This window comes from Euprymna scolopes, chromosome 25 (assembly GCF_053919585.1).
Source record: "Euprymna scolopes isolate OS-2025 chromosome 25, ASM5391958v1, whole genome shotgun sequence".
Lineage (NCBI taxonomy): Eukaryota > Metazoa > Mollusca > Cephalopoda > Sepiida > Sepiolidae > Euprymna > Euprymna scolopes.
Genome location: NC_136506.1, coordinates 93,243,310 through 93,261,613, shown reverse-complemented (window position 1 = coordinate 93,261,613; position 18,304 = coordinate 93,243,310). Strand labels below are relative to the sequence as shown.

The following is an 18,304-nucleotide window of genomic DNA, read 5'->3' as shown; positions in this document are numbered from 1 at the left end:
CTCACTCGACAATAAAAACATAAACCCCTAGCCCTAATAAAAACGACACCATCAAAGTATATTATAAAAACCAGTTACTAAAAATAGACGAAAAATAATAACAAACCTTATTAAAAGATACACCAGACCTACCGACCAAAATAAAAAGATCAAACTAATAATATATTATCCTAAATTTAAAACTTCCAATTTAATAATTAAAAACAATAATAATAGTAACACCACACTAAACTAAACTAATGTAGTGTATGAATTTATTTGCCCTTTCGAAGAATTTCTCCGAATCCACTCCAAAAACTCGGCCGTGTTCAATCAAACGTGACTTGCTGCCAAAATATACAAATACAGGGTGATCCCCCCCCCCAAAAAAAAAGCTAAATGGAGGCCATCTAGAACATATGCTGTAGAACGGAGAAAAAAGGCCAAAGACCCTAGGGTTTTGATGTGATGTTTTGAATATAATAAACTAGTTATGACCAAAGTTTCATTTCATTCGGACAAAACACTAGGAAACGGGGCCTAATTAGAGTTGGGGCCCGTCTTATTTGGGTCACCCTATATATATATATATATATATATATATATATATATATATATATATATATATATATATATATCCAAAGGGCGAATGAACTCTTTTTCTGGGTCAACGGCCAACTAGCACCGTGTATATTTGTGTGTGTGTGTATATGTGTATTGGGGTGGAGAGGGCTCCCGTAAGCCGTGGTGAAGGCAACCTTTCTAGGAGAAGCAAATCTCCGATTTAAAAACCATAAAGCGGAAGACCAGTACCCGCATTAAGCTGGTCTGCAGTTTAATTTGTTGCTGGCTATCTTGCTCTTGCTTGTTGCTGGATCTCAACATTTTGAACCGAGAGAGAGACTTAGCTGTCGTACAAAGCTAAGACTCTGTAACATCATCTTTGTATAGATACTCCCTCAGGTATTTGGGCTCATGGATTTTAAATGTCTGAGGGAGTGGCACTCGTCTGACAAGACGTTGCAATCATCATATATATATATATATATATATATATATATATATATATATATATATATGGGAGATTACGTCTTCAGGCCAAGAATTTCCCTAGAAAACTGACAGTGGCCTGAAGACGTAATCTCCCCAATAACGGGGGATTACAGAAACATGTATGCACATATGTAGCCATCAATGTTTGTATAAATAAATTTTATATACCTGCTCTGTTTACTCATTGAGCAATTTTTGGTAGACATATGTTGTTTGATTGGATGTACTTCTAGGAAACTAAACTCTACTGCCATAACACACACACACACACACACACACACACACACTCACACACACACACACATATATATATATATATATATATATATATATATATATATATATATTAAAATTAATTTTTAAAATTATTTTTTTCTGTGACTTTCGGTGGCATATAGCCTTATCAAGGACGACTTTGTTATTTTGTCATTTGTTTGTTTGGGCGGTTTTTTTCTCGTTTTGTCGAAGTTGCTAACCATCGGGGTTGTGGGTTTAGTCGCGTTGACGGTTGTATCAACATCAGATCTGATGTGTCTCGCGTGGTTTGTTCTGAATTTTTATCCTCAACCCCCAAAATCAACAGAGATTAGACCATTCAGATCCTTGTTGATTTTGCCGTGGGAGTTTAGTTCTGTGCAATTCTAGATCCATTCTCCGAGGTCTTGCCTTCTCTCTTTTAGAAGGGGTTAGTTTATTGCCACTCGCCTGGGATGCCCTTACCGAGGAATGCCGACGTGGTGCTGACATCTCGATTCTACTTTTCGACCCTGGTGTCACAGTTCTTGCAGTGGGAGAGAACTAAATACATTCAATAGAGAGAGAAAGGGAGAGAAAGAGAGAGAGAGAGAGAAAGAAAGAGAGAAAGAGAGAGAGGGTTACATCTTCTGAAAACAATGTTTCATAAGGTTAAATTTGAACATTTTTGAAAAACAAGTAAAGCCTTATAATATTGTATTAAATGAAAAATAATATTTAATTTTTTTCTGTCTTTCGGCTGCATCCACCCTTTTCAGTTTTACTATAAGATTTTGCTCGTGCGTGGCAACAGTAAGTAATTGAATATTATTAATAAAATATAAATTACATATTACAACCTTGGACAGAATCTGGTAGACTTACTAACTTTAATATACTCTTTTTTTTCTTTGTACTTGTGTTAATCTAGCCTCTTTCAAGAATGAGATAGATAGATAGATAGATAGATAGATAGATAGATAGATAGATAGATACAGATATAAAGAGATAGACAGGGGTATATATGTAACAGAGCGTGGACGCGCGCATTCAAATACCGAGGCGTGTGTAAAATAACGTTATGGTGAGAAAAAAGCAAAAGACTATTAAAAAGAGAGAGCACGTTAGAAACGTGGGTGACGTCACGACCATAACAAGGAGTCACGCGTGGCAGGAGAATGAGGAAATAAATGTCATTGTTATAAAAAAGACCGGGTTATTACTTGTCCCATGTTCCTTGCAACATAGACAGTTACAACGTATTTGGTCAACGTGTGTACTTCCGTACATAGAGAGAGGTAGAGATAGATCGATAGATAGAGAGAGAAAGAGTGAGATAGAGGATATAAAGAGAGGAAGAGAGAGAAAGAGATGGAGGTGGAACGTTGCAGTTACAAACAAACAAAAGAAAGAAAGAAAAATCCGGGTCGACATTTTTTCTCTTTTAAAAAAAGTTTTTGTTACAGTTTCTCTCCCATCTTGATACCACTTAAAAATTCTCTCGCTGTCACAAGTCATATAACCTGGCGCGCATTTCTCTTTCCTCCGAACGCATTCCGGTCACAGCCGGCCCATTCTCGTTCTCGACTTTACAGGTTCATTTTATTCGACGTTGCACTTTGCTACTCCTAACCACTTGGTGTATTTTTCTCTCCTTTTTTTCCTCCTCCTCCTTCGTCTTCTTCGTCTTCTTCGTCTTCTTCTTCTTCTTCTTCTTCTTCTTCTCGCGTACACTTCCTAATTTGCATATCCACTGTTTTTCGGCTACTGCTGCTAATCTCTTCACAAGCCAGCCCTCCTTCGCTGCTGTTAATACTTTGCCATGCGCCCACATGTATTATGTACCAGATAGAGGAAGCAGGAGACAGATAAAGAGAAAGAAAGGGGGCAGATTACTTTACTTTATTGTCTGTGTGTGTGTTTTTTTTTTTTTTTTGTAATTTTTCACTGTATATGAGGTATATACTAAACCGATATTAGATTCTGAAATTTGTAAACCTTAATTTTGAATGTAACTCTTTTATTTTAAATTTGGTTTAAAGCAATTGATATATTCTCACGATTTTTTCCAGATTGGGACGTAAGACCATTATCATCTCTGCCTTAATGTTGCAAGGTTCAGCCGGAATCCTATCATCACAAATACAGAACTACACAGCGATCCTCATTTTAAGATTCTTAACAGCCATCGGAGGAGCTGGTTCATACGTTCCCTCTGTTGTATTTGGTAAGCTGAGATTTATTATTATTGCTTTATTCTGACTAATAAATAATCTAGTACATAAAGAGCAGTTGTATGTGTGTTTTTATTTCCAGTTAAAACTCTTGAAGTTGTCTCACATCGAATATCATGTCTACAGTGCTCTTGCCAGGCCTGAAGCCGCCTGTGCCTCAGAAAGTGTCTGTTCAAAGACTGTGATGAATCTGTTTAGGATGACCCGCGCAAATACCTCTCCGACAATTGAAATGCCCCTGTAGTTCCCACAATCTGACTTACTTCCCTTGTTTTTATAGAGGGTTATGATCAGGGCAACACGGAAGTCGTCTTGCATCATCTCCTCCTCCCAGATAGTGGGCAGGACATTGTGGAAGGCCCCAAGGCGTCGGGGCCTACTGCCTTGTAGGTCTCAGTAGGGATGCCATCCTTTCCCGATGCTCTGCCGGAGATTGTCTGGTGAATCGTTTCATCATCAGCTAAAACTAAAAACTACAAAACAAACACCTACAAAGTTGGTGAATGTTTTATCAACGTTGCCCAGAATGGATAATATCTAAAATTTAGAAAATAATTCTTAGATCCTAGATTGATACCGATTTGATCAGAGAGGCCGTACTTTCAAACAGTTTGTGTACTAAACAGAAGTAATTTTGGATTTTCTATCACGGGGTTACTTCCCTTATGCCGACTTATTCCTCGAAGAATTTATGTATAGAAGAGTTGTCGGTTTGTATGTATGTGTGTGTCGAGAGAGAGGAATATACTGAGCGGAGGTTAAATAGTGGGTGCAGAGAAAGAAAGAGAAAGAGAGAGAGAGAGGGGCGGAAAATAAGGATAGGAAAAAGATAAAGAAAAGGATAAAAGGATATAGGTTCCACTCTTATCCCGAGTAACACCAGGTATTGTATTCCGTTAAAAATTCCGTACACATTCCCGAGTTCGACAGAAAGATACCCAAGTTCGACAACATAACTAACCCCGACAAACCCGACAAGCTACTAAGTCTCATCCCTTTACAGTAGAGATCCCTAGGTGCAAGAAAGCCTTTTACTCCAATAGTTTCTTCCCCAGAACTGCGGGTCTTTGGAACTCCCTTCCGGGATTCTGCTTTCCCAACTGCAATGATATGCAGAAGTTCAAGTGTAATGTTAACAAACATCTTTCTACTCATCTCCCTTCATAATGACCCCGCTAATTAAGTCCCTAATAGTAGCCCCCTGTTTCAAAGTGGCACTGTGCCTTGTTTGGGGTGAAAATTGAATAATATATATATATATATATATATATATATATATATATATATATATATATATATATATATATATATCAGCCATATGAAACACTAGCTGGACGCCCGGCGTTTAATACGCTTAAGCATAATATTTTAATTTGTGCAGATTGCGTATGTTCTATGATATAATCAATCCTGTATTGCATATTATATATTACGAGAAATAATTTGCCCAGTAGAGTAATTCACAATAAAAATAAATGAATAAATAATAATAATAGTAATGATGGTGTCGTTCATCAAATTCCGTCTGTGTTTGTTTACAATGTTACGTCAGCTGATATTTGGGTTTGACGATGAATGCTCTGGAAAAGTCACTTCTGATTAATGTTTAGTCTTAAAATATGCAAACGAAAAATGATTTGCAGCGATTTTAAATAGTACCTCTTCTTGAACTCATTCATTAGAAAAAATAAAATAAAATTGTAAGGTACACTCGGGCTTGAACAGGGGGATCATTCGATCTGGAGTCAAATACTCTACCACTGAGCTATATCTACAGATGACGATAATTTTGTTTTTAAAGAAATGATTTTTTGAAAATTAAATCTCTCTTGATTTACTGAAAAGTATATTTCTTGGTCGGCGCAACGTAAAAAATGACCTTATAAAAGTGTTTTTTTATCTATAAGAAAAAAAGATTAATTATTTTTAGGATCAGAGTTTTTCGAATCTCGATTCTCACCGGATGAATGCATATATATATATATATATATATATATATATATATATATATATATATATATATATATATATATACGTAAATTGAATAAAATCACAACCTACATGAATAGAAATTCACTTATTTTGGCGTTAAGCTCTTACAGCTGTTTCGTGAAAGGATGGACAATTACCTCTCGTCCATAGAACTGTAAATCTTCCATCCAGTCACTCCTCAGAGACGCTTACAACTATTCCCAACTAGTTTTTCAATCCGTTGTGAACACGTTTGGGAATAGTTGTAAGCGTCTCTGAGGAGTGACTGGATGGAAGATTTACAGTTCTATGGACGAGAGGTAATTGTCCATCCTTTCACGAAACAGCTGTAAGAGTTTAACGCCAAAATAAGTGAATTTCTATTCATGTAGGTTGTGATTTTATTCAATTTACGTATATATGCTCTGAAAACTCTTTTGAAAATCCATTGAGCTGAGATTATAATTGAGTTGGTATTATAGACAATTATATTCTAAACTTGCAACAGAAAGGAATTGTTGATAAAATAAAATGATATATATATATATATATATATATATATATATATATATTCTTAATGGTTCATTAAGAATTTCGCTTTCGAAAATAAGTGTTGTTGCCTGAAGAGGTCTCTAGTTACTGAATACTAGAAGACCGAAACATGCTTGTGACTGTGTAGCAACAAATTACTGCTTATGTAAAGGCAAATTGAAAATGTAACTTTCTCGAATTCCGTATTGAACACTTTTGTATTATTAACCTCATTATATTTCACTGGTTACACTACCTATGAAAAATAGCAACCTCAAATTATATATGCTTTATGATTCTTTTTTTTTTTCGATTTTCCGTATAATCTTTCTGTATCCAAATCAAAAATATTAATAAAAAGTACGTAATGGTTGTTGTCACGAGCGCTTTCGATTCGTTCACGAATCATCATCAGGTGTTGAAGTAAAACTGCGAAGGAGCGAAAAATAAAATTAACAGTGAAAACTAAAATATACTGTAAACGGCATTAGGTGATAAGTTAAAAGATATAAAGTCGATGAAAAGTAGATTAAAAGTATAGGTCGATTAAAAATTCCAATATTAAAATTAGCAAGTTCATGGGCAGTGTTAACGAAGTCCGTCCATTGCGAACTACGCAAGACATTTTAGAACGTTACTGCTTTTCTCGAATGCAATATCATTTATAGTGGGTTGAAGGGTTCTAATATATTTGACTCAACATATAAGGGTTTGGAAATTTGCACACCCATGTACGTGTTTCATTATCGACGGAAATATATGCAATGGAATTGAACATTGATTCAATATTTGATGCACTATCTCCGCACCCCCAAGGATTTGAGATTTCTTCTACCAACGGATCTTTATATCACCGACGAGGGCGACCATTCCGTATGTCCTTCGAAATAACGGTATGGGACAATCAAACATTCTTGATATAACGGATACCAGATTTTTTCCTTTCATCACTACTCCTCCGACCTGGCATTAATATCCCGGAAAATATTGAACTCATTCTGATAATGGACTGCCCAGGTTGAATGAAATCCTTTTTTTTTTTCTATGACTCGTATTCACCATTCAAATAACATTTTCAATATATGTGCTGCAAAGCAAAAGAATTTTTGGTTATCTTTCAGATGCAAGGTTCCTTGTTTACTTGCGATTGTAACGATGTAAGATTCCGTTGTACGGAAGACCAAATCGGCCATAATTTAAATATTTAAAATTATTTACTGAATTTAAATATTTAAATTGATATACTGTTTAAATGATAATATACGTCTACGATGTTTTTATTGGCGCTTTTCTTCGTATTTTTTAATAACATTTTTTTGCACCATTTACAAGTTTTTTTTTTTTACAAATATTTTTTTTAATACTGTAATAGTAAAATTATTTTAGTAAAATTCTATATTGGATACGTTTTTTTATGAAGTTTAAGTAAAAAAAGTTCACTTTTTTTATTATTAAAAATACATTTCATGAAAACACTCATTATAAAATGTTCACGTTGTTTAATTAAAAGTTCTTAATTATAATCTAATAGTTTTATAATTTTGTTATTTTGTTACAAATTTCTAATAAAGATTATTTTAATTTTAACGGTAATTTGGTTTTCATTATAGACTCCGTCATTTTAAAGGCTTGAAAATCACTTTAAATCAATTTTAATATTAAAAAAAAAAGAAGAGAAATCAACAGGAAAAAAATCTCGTGTGAAAACATTACGAGATACTTATTCCGTATAATTAATAAATGTATCTTTATTTTACTATTACAGTATTAAAAAAATTATTTGTAAAAAGAACTTGTAAATGGTGCAAAAAAATGTTATTAAAAATACGAAGAAAAGCGCCAATAAAAACATCATAGACATTTTGGCCGATTTGGTCTTCCGTACAACGGAATCTTACATCGTTAAAACCGCAAGTAAACAATGAACCTTGCATCTGAAAGATAACCGAATTTTTTATTCATAGCTGAACATTTTGCTAATTGCATTTCATTTCCTCTGATGAGCCAATATTGAAAATTCATGGATTAAGGAAATAAACATAATTTTTCTCTATACATTTCTTGTGTACAAACATTAAATTCTTAACTTAAACATATGTGTATATATTTTGATTTACGGGATTTAACTTTAATGATTAAACTAATATATTGCTCTATTCTTTAAATATTGAGCTTTACCTTTTTGGCTAGGATCATCCTGAAGGCATTACCTCAATATAATATTTGACAGGAAAATTCACTTGATCCTTTATATGTGACTTATCTTATATATATATATATATATATATATATATATATATATATATATATATATATATATATATATATATATATAATGACTATGTATAAGTAAGCACATTATGAAATGTATCTATTATTATGATATATAACAATAAAATAACGTATAATTATAATATATAAATATAAAAATGATTTTTTGTTATCAAGGAGTCAATTAAAACAAGTTGTCTGCGTGTATAACCAGAAATAAGAATGGGCTTCGTGGAGGAGAAAGCAAGGGATGGGGAGGAAACCAGAGGAGAATGGAAAAAGGGACGAAGAAGAAATATAGAGACGAGTAGAGAGATAAAAATGTTAATAGAAATATGCCGCACCATTTGTCCTCGGGCAATGGTGGGTAGCCCAGCGAGTTATATTTAAAAAGAATCTGAAAGGAGAGAAAAAGAGAGCAGAAGGGAGAGTCGAGCTCATGTCAGAATGTGTTACAGTAGAGTGAAGCAGCACACACACGCATGCACGCACTAGAGTGAATAAGGCCATACGCCAATTTTTCGGGTAACACGCAGAAACAAAATGGCTGAACGCACACACGTAATAGAGCGGAAAGTACAGACATAAACAGACTAATAACAGCACTATGTTATAAGTTGTGTGCTCAAAAACATGGATCAGTATTCGTAAGCGTTTCCTTTGTGTCTTGTGTATTACTCAGCAAAATAGTACACCAAACAATCACGCATAGAAATTAATCCGTACTAGCGGGGAGCACCTGGTCTTGCCTGGTCGTAAAATACGCTTAAATATATTTCCTATCTATTATTCCAGAGACAATTCTCTATTGAATATTTATTATAACTAATATATAGCACTGATTTCAAAAGATTTAAAATAATTACTTGGGTGCCATTATATAAAATCGAAACCGGAACATCCAGCCAGATTTCCCTAGCAATATAGATATCAAGAAATAGATAAGAATTAATATAAAACGACTTGAAAAAATTAATTGAATTTGGACATGCGCAGAAAAAATTAAAATATATCGGTAAGTTGAAGTGAACATTTTGCATTTCAACTTGCTGATATATTTCCGTACGTGTTAGTCACTCCCAAACAAAGATTTTACTCGTTATAAATCATCCTTGGTCTACTATTTCCTGTTGATTTCAGTGTTATGTGATCAGCAGTTTAGAAATTTATCAGTTAAATATTTACACAAATATTTACACACGGACAGAGCAACATACACACACATCAAGTATTTTATTTATATAGATCGGATCGTTTCGTTATCCATACGTTTACAGAAACATGCTCTAAATCCTGAAATAATTATATAATGAAGATTGCCTTCGCTAACGACTGGCCGAATATCAAGTGGATGAAATATTATATGCTAACGACTGGTCGAATATAAAGTTAGTGAAATATTATGTGCTAACGACTGGTTAATTATAAAGTAGATGGAATATTATATGCTATCTACTGGGCGAATATCAAGTGAGTGAAATATTATGTGCTAACGACTGGTCGAATATAAAGTTAGCGAAATATTATGTGCTAACGACTGGTTAATTATAAAGTAGATGGAATATTATATGCTATCTACTGGGCGAATATCAAGTGAGTGAAATATTATGTGCTAACGACTGGTCGAATATAAAGTTAGTGAAATATTATGTGCTAACGACTGGTTAATTATAAAGTAGATGGAATATTATATGCTATCTACTGGGCGAATATCAAGTGAGTGAAATATTATGTGCTAACGACTGGTCGAATATAAAGTTAGCGAAATATTATGTGCTAACGACTGGTTAATTATAAAGTAGATGGAATATTATATGCTATCTACTGGGCGAATATCAAGTGAGTGAAATATTATGTGCTAACGACTGGTCGAATATAAAGTGAGTGAAATATTATGTGCTAACGACTGGTCGAATATCAAGTAGATGAAATATTATATGCTAACGACTGGTCGAGTATTAAGTATATAAAATAGTATATGCTAACGACTGGTCGAGTATAAAGTAGATGAGATATTATATTCTAAAGACTGGTTGAAAATTTAGTAGATGAAATATTATGTACTAACGACTGGTCGAATATCAAGTTAGTGAAATATTATGTGGTAACGACCGGTCGAATATAAAGTTAGTGAAATATTATGTGCTAACGACTGGTCGAATGTCAAGTAGACGAAATATTATGTGCTAACTACTTGTTGAAAAGTAAGTAAATTAAATATTATATGTTGAAGACTGATCGAATATAAAGTAGATGAAATATTATGTGGTAACGACTGGTCGAATATAAAGTAGATGAAATATTATATGCTAACGACTGGTTGAATATAAAGTTAGTTGATTATTATGTGCTAACGACTGGTCGAATATCAAGTAGACGAAATATTATGTGCTAACTACTTGTTGAAAATCAAGTAGATGAAATATTATATGCTAACGACTGCTTAAAAATTGAGTAGATGAAATATCATTTAATACGACTGGTTGAAAATTAAGTACATTAAATATTTAGTGCTAACGACTGGTTTAAAATTGAGTAGATGAAATATTATGTCACACTGACTGGTTAAAAATTTAGTAGATGAAATATTAGGTGCTAACAACTTTTCGAATATCAAGTAGATGAAATATTATATGCTAACGACTGCTCGAGTATAAAGTAGATGAAATATTATGTTCTAAAGACTAGTTAAAAATTTTGTAGATGAAATATTATGTGCTAACGACTGGTTGAAAATTAAGTAGATGAAATATTAAATATATATATATATATATAATTGTGTCGAAATGAATGCAATCACATTAAACATTAACTTGCAAATACATTCTGTAGAAGCAGCTGTGTCTGTTTTTTATCTAATGAAGCTTTATTTAATAGTAGCACGAGGGCATTAAATATGTCGGCTTGTACTATAGACATGTAGTTGCGTTTAGATTTATTGGTTTGAGTTTACATCTTTGGACTCGCCTTTCGTCCAAACCATGATGAGAGGCAAGAGAAGGGTCTGACATATTATGAGGCCGGGATCTCGACTGGAAACGCTTATTTTTGCCTGACAAACTCACAAAAGCGGTGAGAAGTTAGCATCATCCGATGTATTTCTATGCGAGTTTGGATATGCCCGTTTTAGCTAACTGAATGACGTACTAATTATTGCTTATGTGATGATATGTGTTGCGAAAGAAATTAGGTTTTAATTGTGCTTTCGGTGTAAACTAAAATAATCACTGTTTTTCTTTGATTATTTTTATTCAACAGGATCTGAGATTTCTTCACTGAGACATCGAACAAATGCGTCCCTTATTATCCAGATTTATTACACTGTTGGTCTCTTTCTGGTTACTTTAATGGGTTTCTTCGTGCGACAATGGAAACTGGTCGCCTTACTTTCGTCTCTACCTTCCATACCATTTGCCATCATCTATATTTGGTAAGAATTATTTTATATATTCACTTTTTTTTACTAAAGGGCCACCACTTATACAGCTACAGGGGTGGGGGACACTTGAACGTAAAGGTTAAAAACATTGCCGGTTGAGTAATAGTCTTCTTCAGAAGAATAAATATCTTATATGTTTTTAGATAGAGTGATGTGATTCTCGATTGATTAAACGTGTCTAACTGTATCGGATATATACTCAACGGTCAAAACAATAAGAAGAATATTCTCTTGTCATAGCCAGATTCATAATGTTCATGTATTTAATAGTAATCGGATCTTTAAATAAACCCTCAGCTAATCCTAACCCTAACCTTCCAATGCTTTTATTGGTCATTTTCTTATTGTTATATACTCGTGTACCCAAAATGGCATCAAAATAGTGTACGTTGTATAACCATCTAAATGTTGCCATGCGTATTTGGGTCGAAGGGTTCGTGCTGATGTGTATACGTGTCACTAAATGTCTATTGTTTGTGATTCTTCACTATTTGAACCCTAGCTTATGTTGTTGCTGTCTATTTATGAATAAATTCATATCTAATTGTTCATATACGCGCGCGCGTGTATGTGTGTGATATACATGTGTTTTGGACATACCTTAACTTCATGCGTCGTTGATCTTGCCCACCTGGAATTCGTCTTGTTCTTGGAGGGGAGGCTGGAAACCTGTTTGGACGAAACACATTGAATCCAAGACGATGATTGGTTTTATATAGTTTTTATTCACTCTCCAGGTGTCGTTCACAGAAGAATGGAAAGTGAATTATTCTGCTTGCGTGGTTTACTTCTAGGTCTCTATTTTCACACACGTCAGCTCCCTCCCCAGTGAAAGGGGGGAGGACAACCTGTTAAACCGCCCTCTCTGCTCAACGTCCAAATTCCAACTCTCAAATCTCCAGCTAACCTGATCACGTGACTCACACGTAGATCTGATCAGCTGACCAACCCTTCCGGTGAACGTGTCTATGATGTGATTTTACCATATTTTGACAGATTTTATAAATGTTCTTCATATTCATCTCCCGTCCATCTCTCCAGTCATATAGATAGATAGACCGAGATGGATAGATACAAAAACAGATAACTAAATAGATAGATCGACATTTCTTGTGTTCGACCTGTTGCATAACATTATAACTTCATTGACTTTCTTAATACACCGATGGGAGCTGGTCATCCAAATTTTTTTCTTAACTCTCCATACTATTTGCCATCATCGAGTTTTGGTAAGAATTGTTTTATATATATACAAGCAGATGTACCCGGCGTGGCTCGTTATTGAACGTAACGGCAAATTTCTTTTAAAAATTAACAGAAAAGAGCAGAAATAAACTGAGATATGTGCATGTGAGCATTATATATTTTTTCTTAACAGTTCACTTCCTGTAAATAAAAAAAAAAAAAAAAATACCCGAGCTGAGATCGAAACCAAAACCTAAAGACAGTGAATCTCCTACTATAACCATTAGACCAGCATGACACTAACTTTAAAAGATGTTTTCAAAATACTTACTCTAAAAAGTTTTCCACATGTCTGAAATCTTATATACAAAATCTCAAGACTGTAGATCAAATATTCGTTGAATATATAGGTTAAGAAGTGTCCTCACAAATATTCTCACTTTTATAAATATATAGATATATAGATATTTATACTAAAGGGTCACCACTTACCAAGCCACGAGGAGGAGCACTAGATGGTAATAGTTAAAGACGTCGTCAGTTGAACCGAGAATAATAAGTGTGATGGGCAGAAGATTGCTTAAGAAACTGATTAGCAAAGAGGATGGCTCAACAAATGTTGGCTCACATCAGACTTGAAGACAACCATGTTGTAGACCGTTGGAAGGTAAACTCGTGGTAGCTTGTTCCACAAGCGATATGTTCTAGTATTACATATAGGGGTTTCATTAAAAGAGAGAATTTCTTAGAAAGAGTCTTATTAGATGGCTTGTTGTATCTTAGAGAGACTGTTTAAGAGGAATGTTGAAAGACTCACAGAGAGAGATGTTGTTGTAAGAGACTTTGTTCATGTTATGATTCTTATATATTAAATGTTCATTCTTAGATGCGTAGAAGAAGAAAGCTCTTTGAGTGAAGAGACAGTGTTCACTGTTCGGACATTGTGTAGACATGATGATGTTGATTCACATTATGGATATGACATGTCGAGATGTGTATGAAACGACATTTTATAACACAGACATATAATACAATTTAATTTACCTTTTTGTAGGAATCACAAACACAAGACGACGTTCTACCAAATACAGATGAGTTTTATTCTTCACACGACCGGCCGTGATTTCCATCCTCAAGAATTCAAAGTCTCACATTTTAGTTTCAACGTGACGTCTCGCTTCCTAGACGACTGACTCTCTCTGAGTTTTTTCACTGACTGTTTCTTCTGACTCTAAAGTTTTTTCTCTATAACTAGAACTTTCTATTTTCCGTGACGTCATACACATGTTAAAACATGTGCCTTCTTTCACGTGTTCTGGACATACGTGTCCAAAACTTTTCCTATTTCTACAAAAAGAATTTTAACCTATACTCAGTAACCTATTTTTCCAATATGTTAAAAACATTATCTTATAAGCTGCATTCTTTCAATTTAAAATTTCATAACAAACTTGACAGTTCACATTCTTTTCTTGCAATATTTTATCTATATTCTAAACAAACGTTTGTTTTGCATTTTTAAATTCTCACACGTAATCTATTTCTAAACCTAAATTACGAGGTTCGAATTTCGTCTATTGCTATTTCACTTTCATTTTAACTAAACTCTCTATTTTTATACTTACATGAAAAGGGGACAGCCCTTATCATGTAACACTAGGTAAGAAACTTTGCTTATGAATGCTTCTTTTTTACACAGGAATCACCACTTATCAAGGCTCGGAGGCCACTCGAGGATAAGGCTTAATGGATATACATTAGTCAATGTGATTATAGCGTAGTAAACATAAGTAGTGGGAATTTTGTAAATTGGATTACTTAGGGGGACAGTTTATCAAGAACTTGTTTACGTTGGACTTGAAGACAATCAGATTGTAGTCAAATGGGAAGAAGGCAATCGGAAGAGAGTTCCACAGGCGTGCAGTTCTAAGAAAGAAGCTTTGTTCATGGAATTTACATTTACGTTTAGGCATAGATAAAGAGTGTGGGAAATTATTGATAGTAATTTTGGCTAGACGAGTGTTTTTCGTGAAAGTTTGGTGAGGGGGGGCATAGATTGAAGCTCAGCTGAGCACTTGCCATGAAAATAACGATAAAGCAGAGACCGGCTGGCAGCGCCTCTTCTGCGGGAAAGAGGTTGCAGAGAAAAGAAAAGGGCATCCCCCACTAAGCTACGAAGTCTATTTTGTTCATAATGTGGAATCGTTAACCCACTCAAAGAGCGATGGCGAGAGGAGGTTCTGTCACGATTTCTCCATTGCTTATGACCTCATGCAGATGTTTCGCTTGTATTTTGGCAAGGAGAGAAAGAAAGGAAATTTTGTTGCTGTGGTGTAGCTAGACGAATTATTGCTGTGAATATTTGACAGAGGGGAATAAAATTTGGAGCTCAATTGAAAAATTAATACGAATATAAAAACGTAAACGTGGGTCTAGGGACGAAAAGAGAACATATTGCATATAGTCAATTTTGTATTTTATTAGCACAGAAAAAATTGCTTCAGAAACTACTTTCTCAGATACTCTTTTCATGCGTATTAGACTTAAATAGTAACGGCTTACATCGTGGATTGCGTAATTTTTATGGAGGGTGGAATAGCATTCATCTGCAAAAAATCTTTTTTTTTTTTTACACATTGATCGCCACTTATCAAGGCCCGGAAGCCACTCAGGGATAAGGGTTAAAAGGGTTTTCTTAACAGTTCACTTCTTGTAAATAAAATAAAATCTAGCTAATTTGCATATTCTTTAAACGTTCATTTATTAATTCCCTATTAGGTTTTTTTTATTTTCTTTAGGGATGATCATCTTTAGTTAATTGTTACGTGTAATTATATTCATGCAGATATTCTACATGGTTTATACTTGTATAATATTTGCGTAAAAAGGTTATAGTAAACACAAACCTATTTCTATACATATTTATGAATGCGAACATATATTTATTTAAAAATTTTGCCTATGAAACTCCTCTCTCAGTTTTTGGTCTACAGGCATGAAACTTAATATATATGGTATTCAAACCCATGCGAAACGTTATATTTGGATTTTATCGGTGGACATTGGTGGAAAATGTGAAAATTAAACAAATGGAATTTGCCAGGTGAAGGTCAAGCGACGGCATTACGAATATGCATGCGTAACGTAATAACTATTGGTTCATTTTTTTCATTTTTAGCCTTGCAACAAGCATATTTTCATAGCTCAGGCATTAACGTCAAAGGAAAAAATAAATCGTTAGCTAAATTTTTTTGGTTTTTCTCGGTGGTGTAGCATGAGCAATTTTTTAAAAACTTTTTAAATCATTACTATATATTGGTTCCAATATAATATAATGATAAATACGAAGTCTGCATTAATCAAAATATATTTAAGCGTATTTTACGACCGGGCAATGCCGGGCAGTCTGCTAGTATTGAAATATACTACAGAAAAATTTTAAACTTTGTTTGGGATTCTATTATTTTTTCAAAATTGGTCTTAATTTAATTTAAACAATATTTGATTATTGATTATTAATATTGATTACTGGTTATTAATATTGATTATTAATATTGATTATAATTGTTGGTTATTGATATTAGTTATAAATATTGATTATTGATATTGGGTAATGTCACTAAATAGGGTTTGTGGGTGATATGAGAAAATAAGTCTGTGTAGGCATTAAAAATGTTTTCTTATCTTAAACATTTTTATACGAGGAGTCATTTTGAGTAAAATGTTAATTTTTTTTACTCATCGAAACTCGAGAAATGCACGATTAAAATGTGTAAACATTGAATGACTAAAATTCAAGATGGCTGCCACCTGGAATTTCGAAGTGCAAGTAACATACACATACACACACAAATACACACATATGCACACACATATACACACACATATACACACATACACACATATACATATATACATATACACACATATACACATATACACACATATACGCACACGTATGTATGTATAAGAAAAATGAGACTATTTCTTCTTTTCATATTTTTAATTTGGAAAATTTAAATTCTGTTCTTTTACTTATTTAAGGTGAAAATCAACGTGGATGAAAAAAGGGGTAGTGATGGGACGATTCCACTATTTTTCCCGGCTCAATGCACATTTAACTATAAGTATGGCCAACCACTTATTATTCAGTAACTTTATTTTTTTTTTTCAAAAATAATCAATTATAATAAACAGAGCGACTCATAGAAATCTATCTATATTCTTTTTTCATTTCAATATACTTTCATAGAAATGTTTCTGTTATGTCAAAAAAAAACCTATTTTCTTTACGTCACAAGTGTCACGCTCATACATGAATTCCATAGCTAATATAGCATACTGACCCAACGGGTCACGGGTAGCCTAGTATATATATATATATATATATATATATATATATATATATATATATATATATATATATATATATATATATAGCAATTCCCTAAATGCTTTATTCTCTCATTCATTGCAGCACAATCATTCTTTTAACTTCAAACAAGCCAAAAATCGTTAAATTTGTTTCACATAAATTTCAACGAAGATTTCTTGAATCAGCAAACTCAAACACAATTAAACAACGCGGAGGATTCTACAATTTATAAACTTACAAATATTAAAAGAACAGAATTTAAATTTAGATACACGTTAACTCACTTACACCATAAAAAATATTACCTATAATAAATAATATATATAACAAGTTAATAAATAACAAAACAAAGATACACTCATTTCATTTCAATTACATATCCACATTTGGGTAATGTCACTAAATATAGTTTGTGGGTGATATGAGAAAATAAGTCTGTGTAGGCATTAAAAATGTTTTCTTATCTTAAACATTGTTATATGAGGAGTCATTTTGAGTAAAATGTTAATTTTTTTACTCATCGAAACTCGAGAAATGCACGGTTAGAATGTGTAAACATTGAATGACTAAAATTCAAGATGGCTGCCAACAGCAATTTTATGGAGCAAATAGCAGCCTTGTCCTTGCGATGAAAAACCAAGATCGATGGAAATGTAATCAACAGGACTTTGGTGAATGTGCTTAGTCTGTTTCTTTATGAATTTATATGGAGAGAACGGGAAGGTAAAAATAAATTCGGCGAAATCTTTTGCAGCACGACGTACATCTATTCTGCATAAATTATTTGTGATTTTAAATTAAAACTAAATTTTACTTCAAAATAAAAGCTGTTTAAAAGTTGTTTGAATTATCTGTCATTCCAAAGCATAAAAAATTTAATTTAAAATAAAAATTGTTTAAAAGTTGTTTTTCATATTTCTTTTTCTTGCATATATTTGACACAAGTAAAAAAATAAAAATAACAGTTGTTAAAATTATTTTCCCTTTTAATTTTCTTTTTATTTATAGAAATAATAACAGTTGTAAGTTTTG

The 18,304-nt window shown here is 33.2% G+C and overlaps 1 protein-coding gene across 3 annotated transcripts in view; it reads left to right on the top strand.

Annotated features, from left to right (window-relative positions):
* Positions 1 to 18,304, top strand: part of LOC145247513 (organic cation transporter protein-like) — a 128,699-nt gene that overhangs the window by 87,738 nt on the left and 22,657 nt on the right. For all 3 annotated transcript variants that reach the window (XM_080109329.1, XM_080109328.1, XM_080109327.1), the window contains exons 4-5: positions 3,339 to 3,493; positions 11,532 to 11,703. In XM_080109329.1, the coding sequence (XP_079965455.1) occupies positions 3,339 to 3,493; positions 11,532 to 11,703 (327 nt within the window). The remainder of the gene's footprint in view (positions 1 to 3,338; positions 3,494 to 11,531; positions 11,704 to 18,304) is intronic.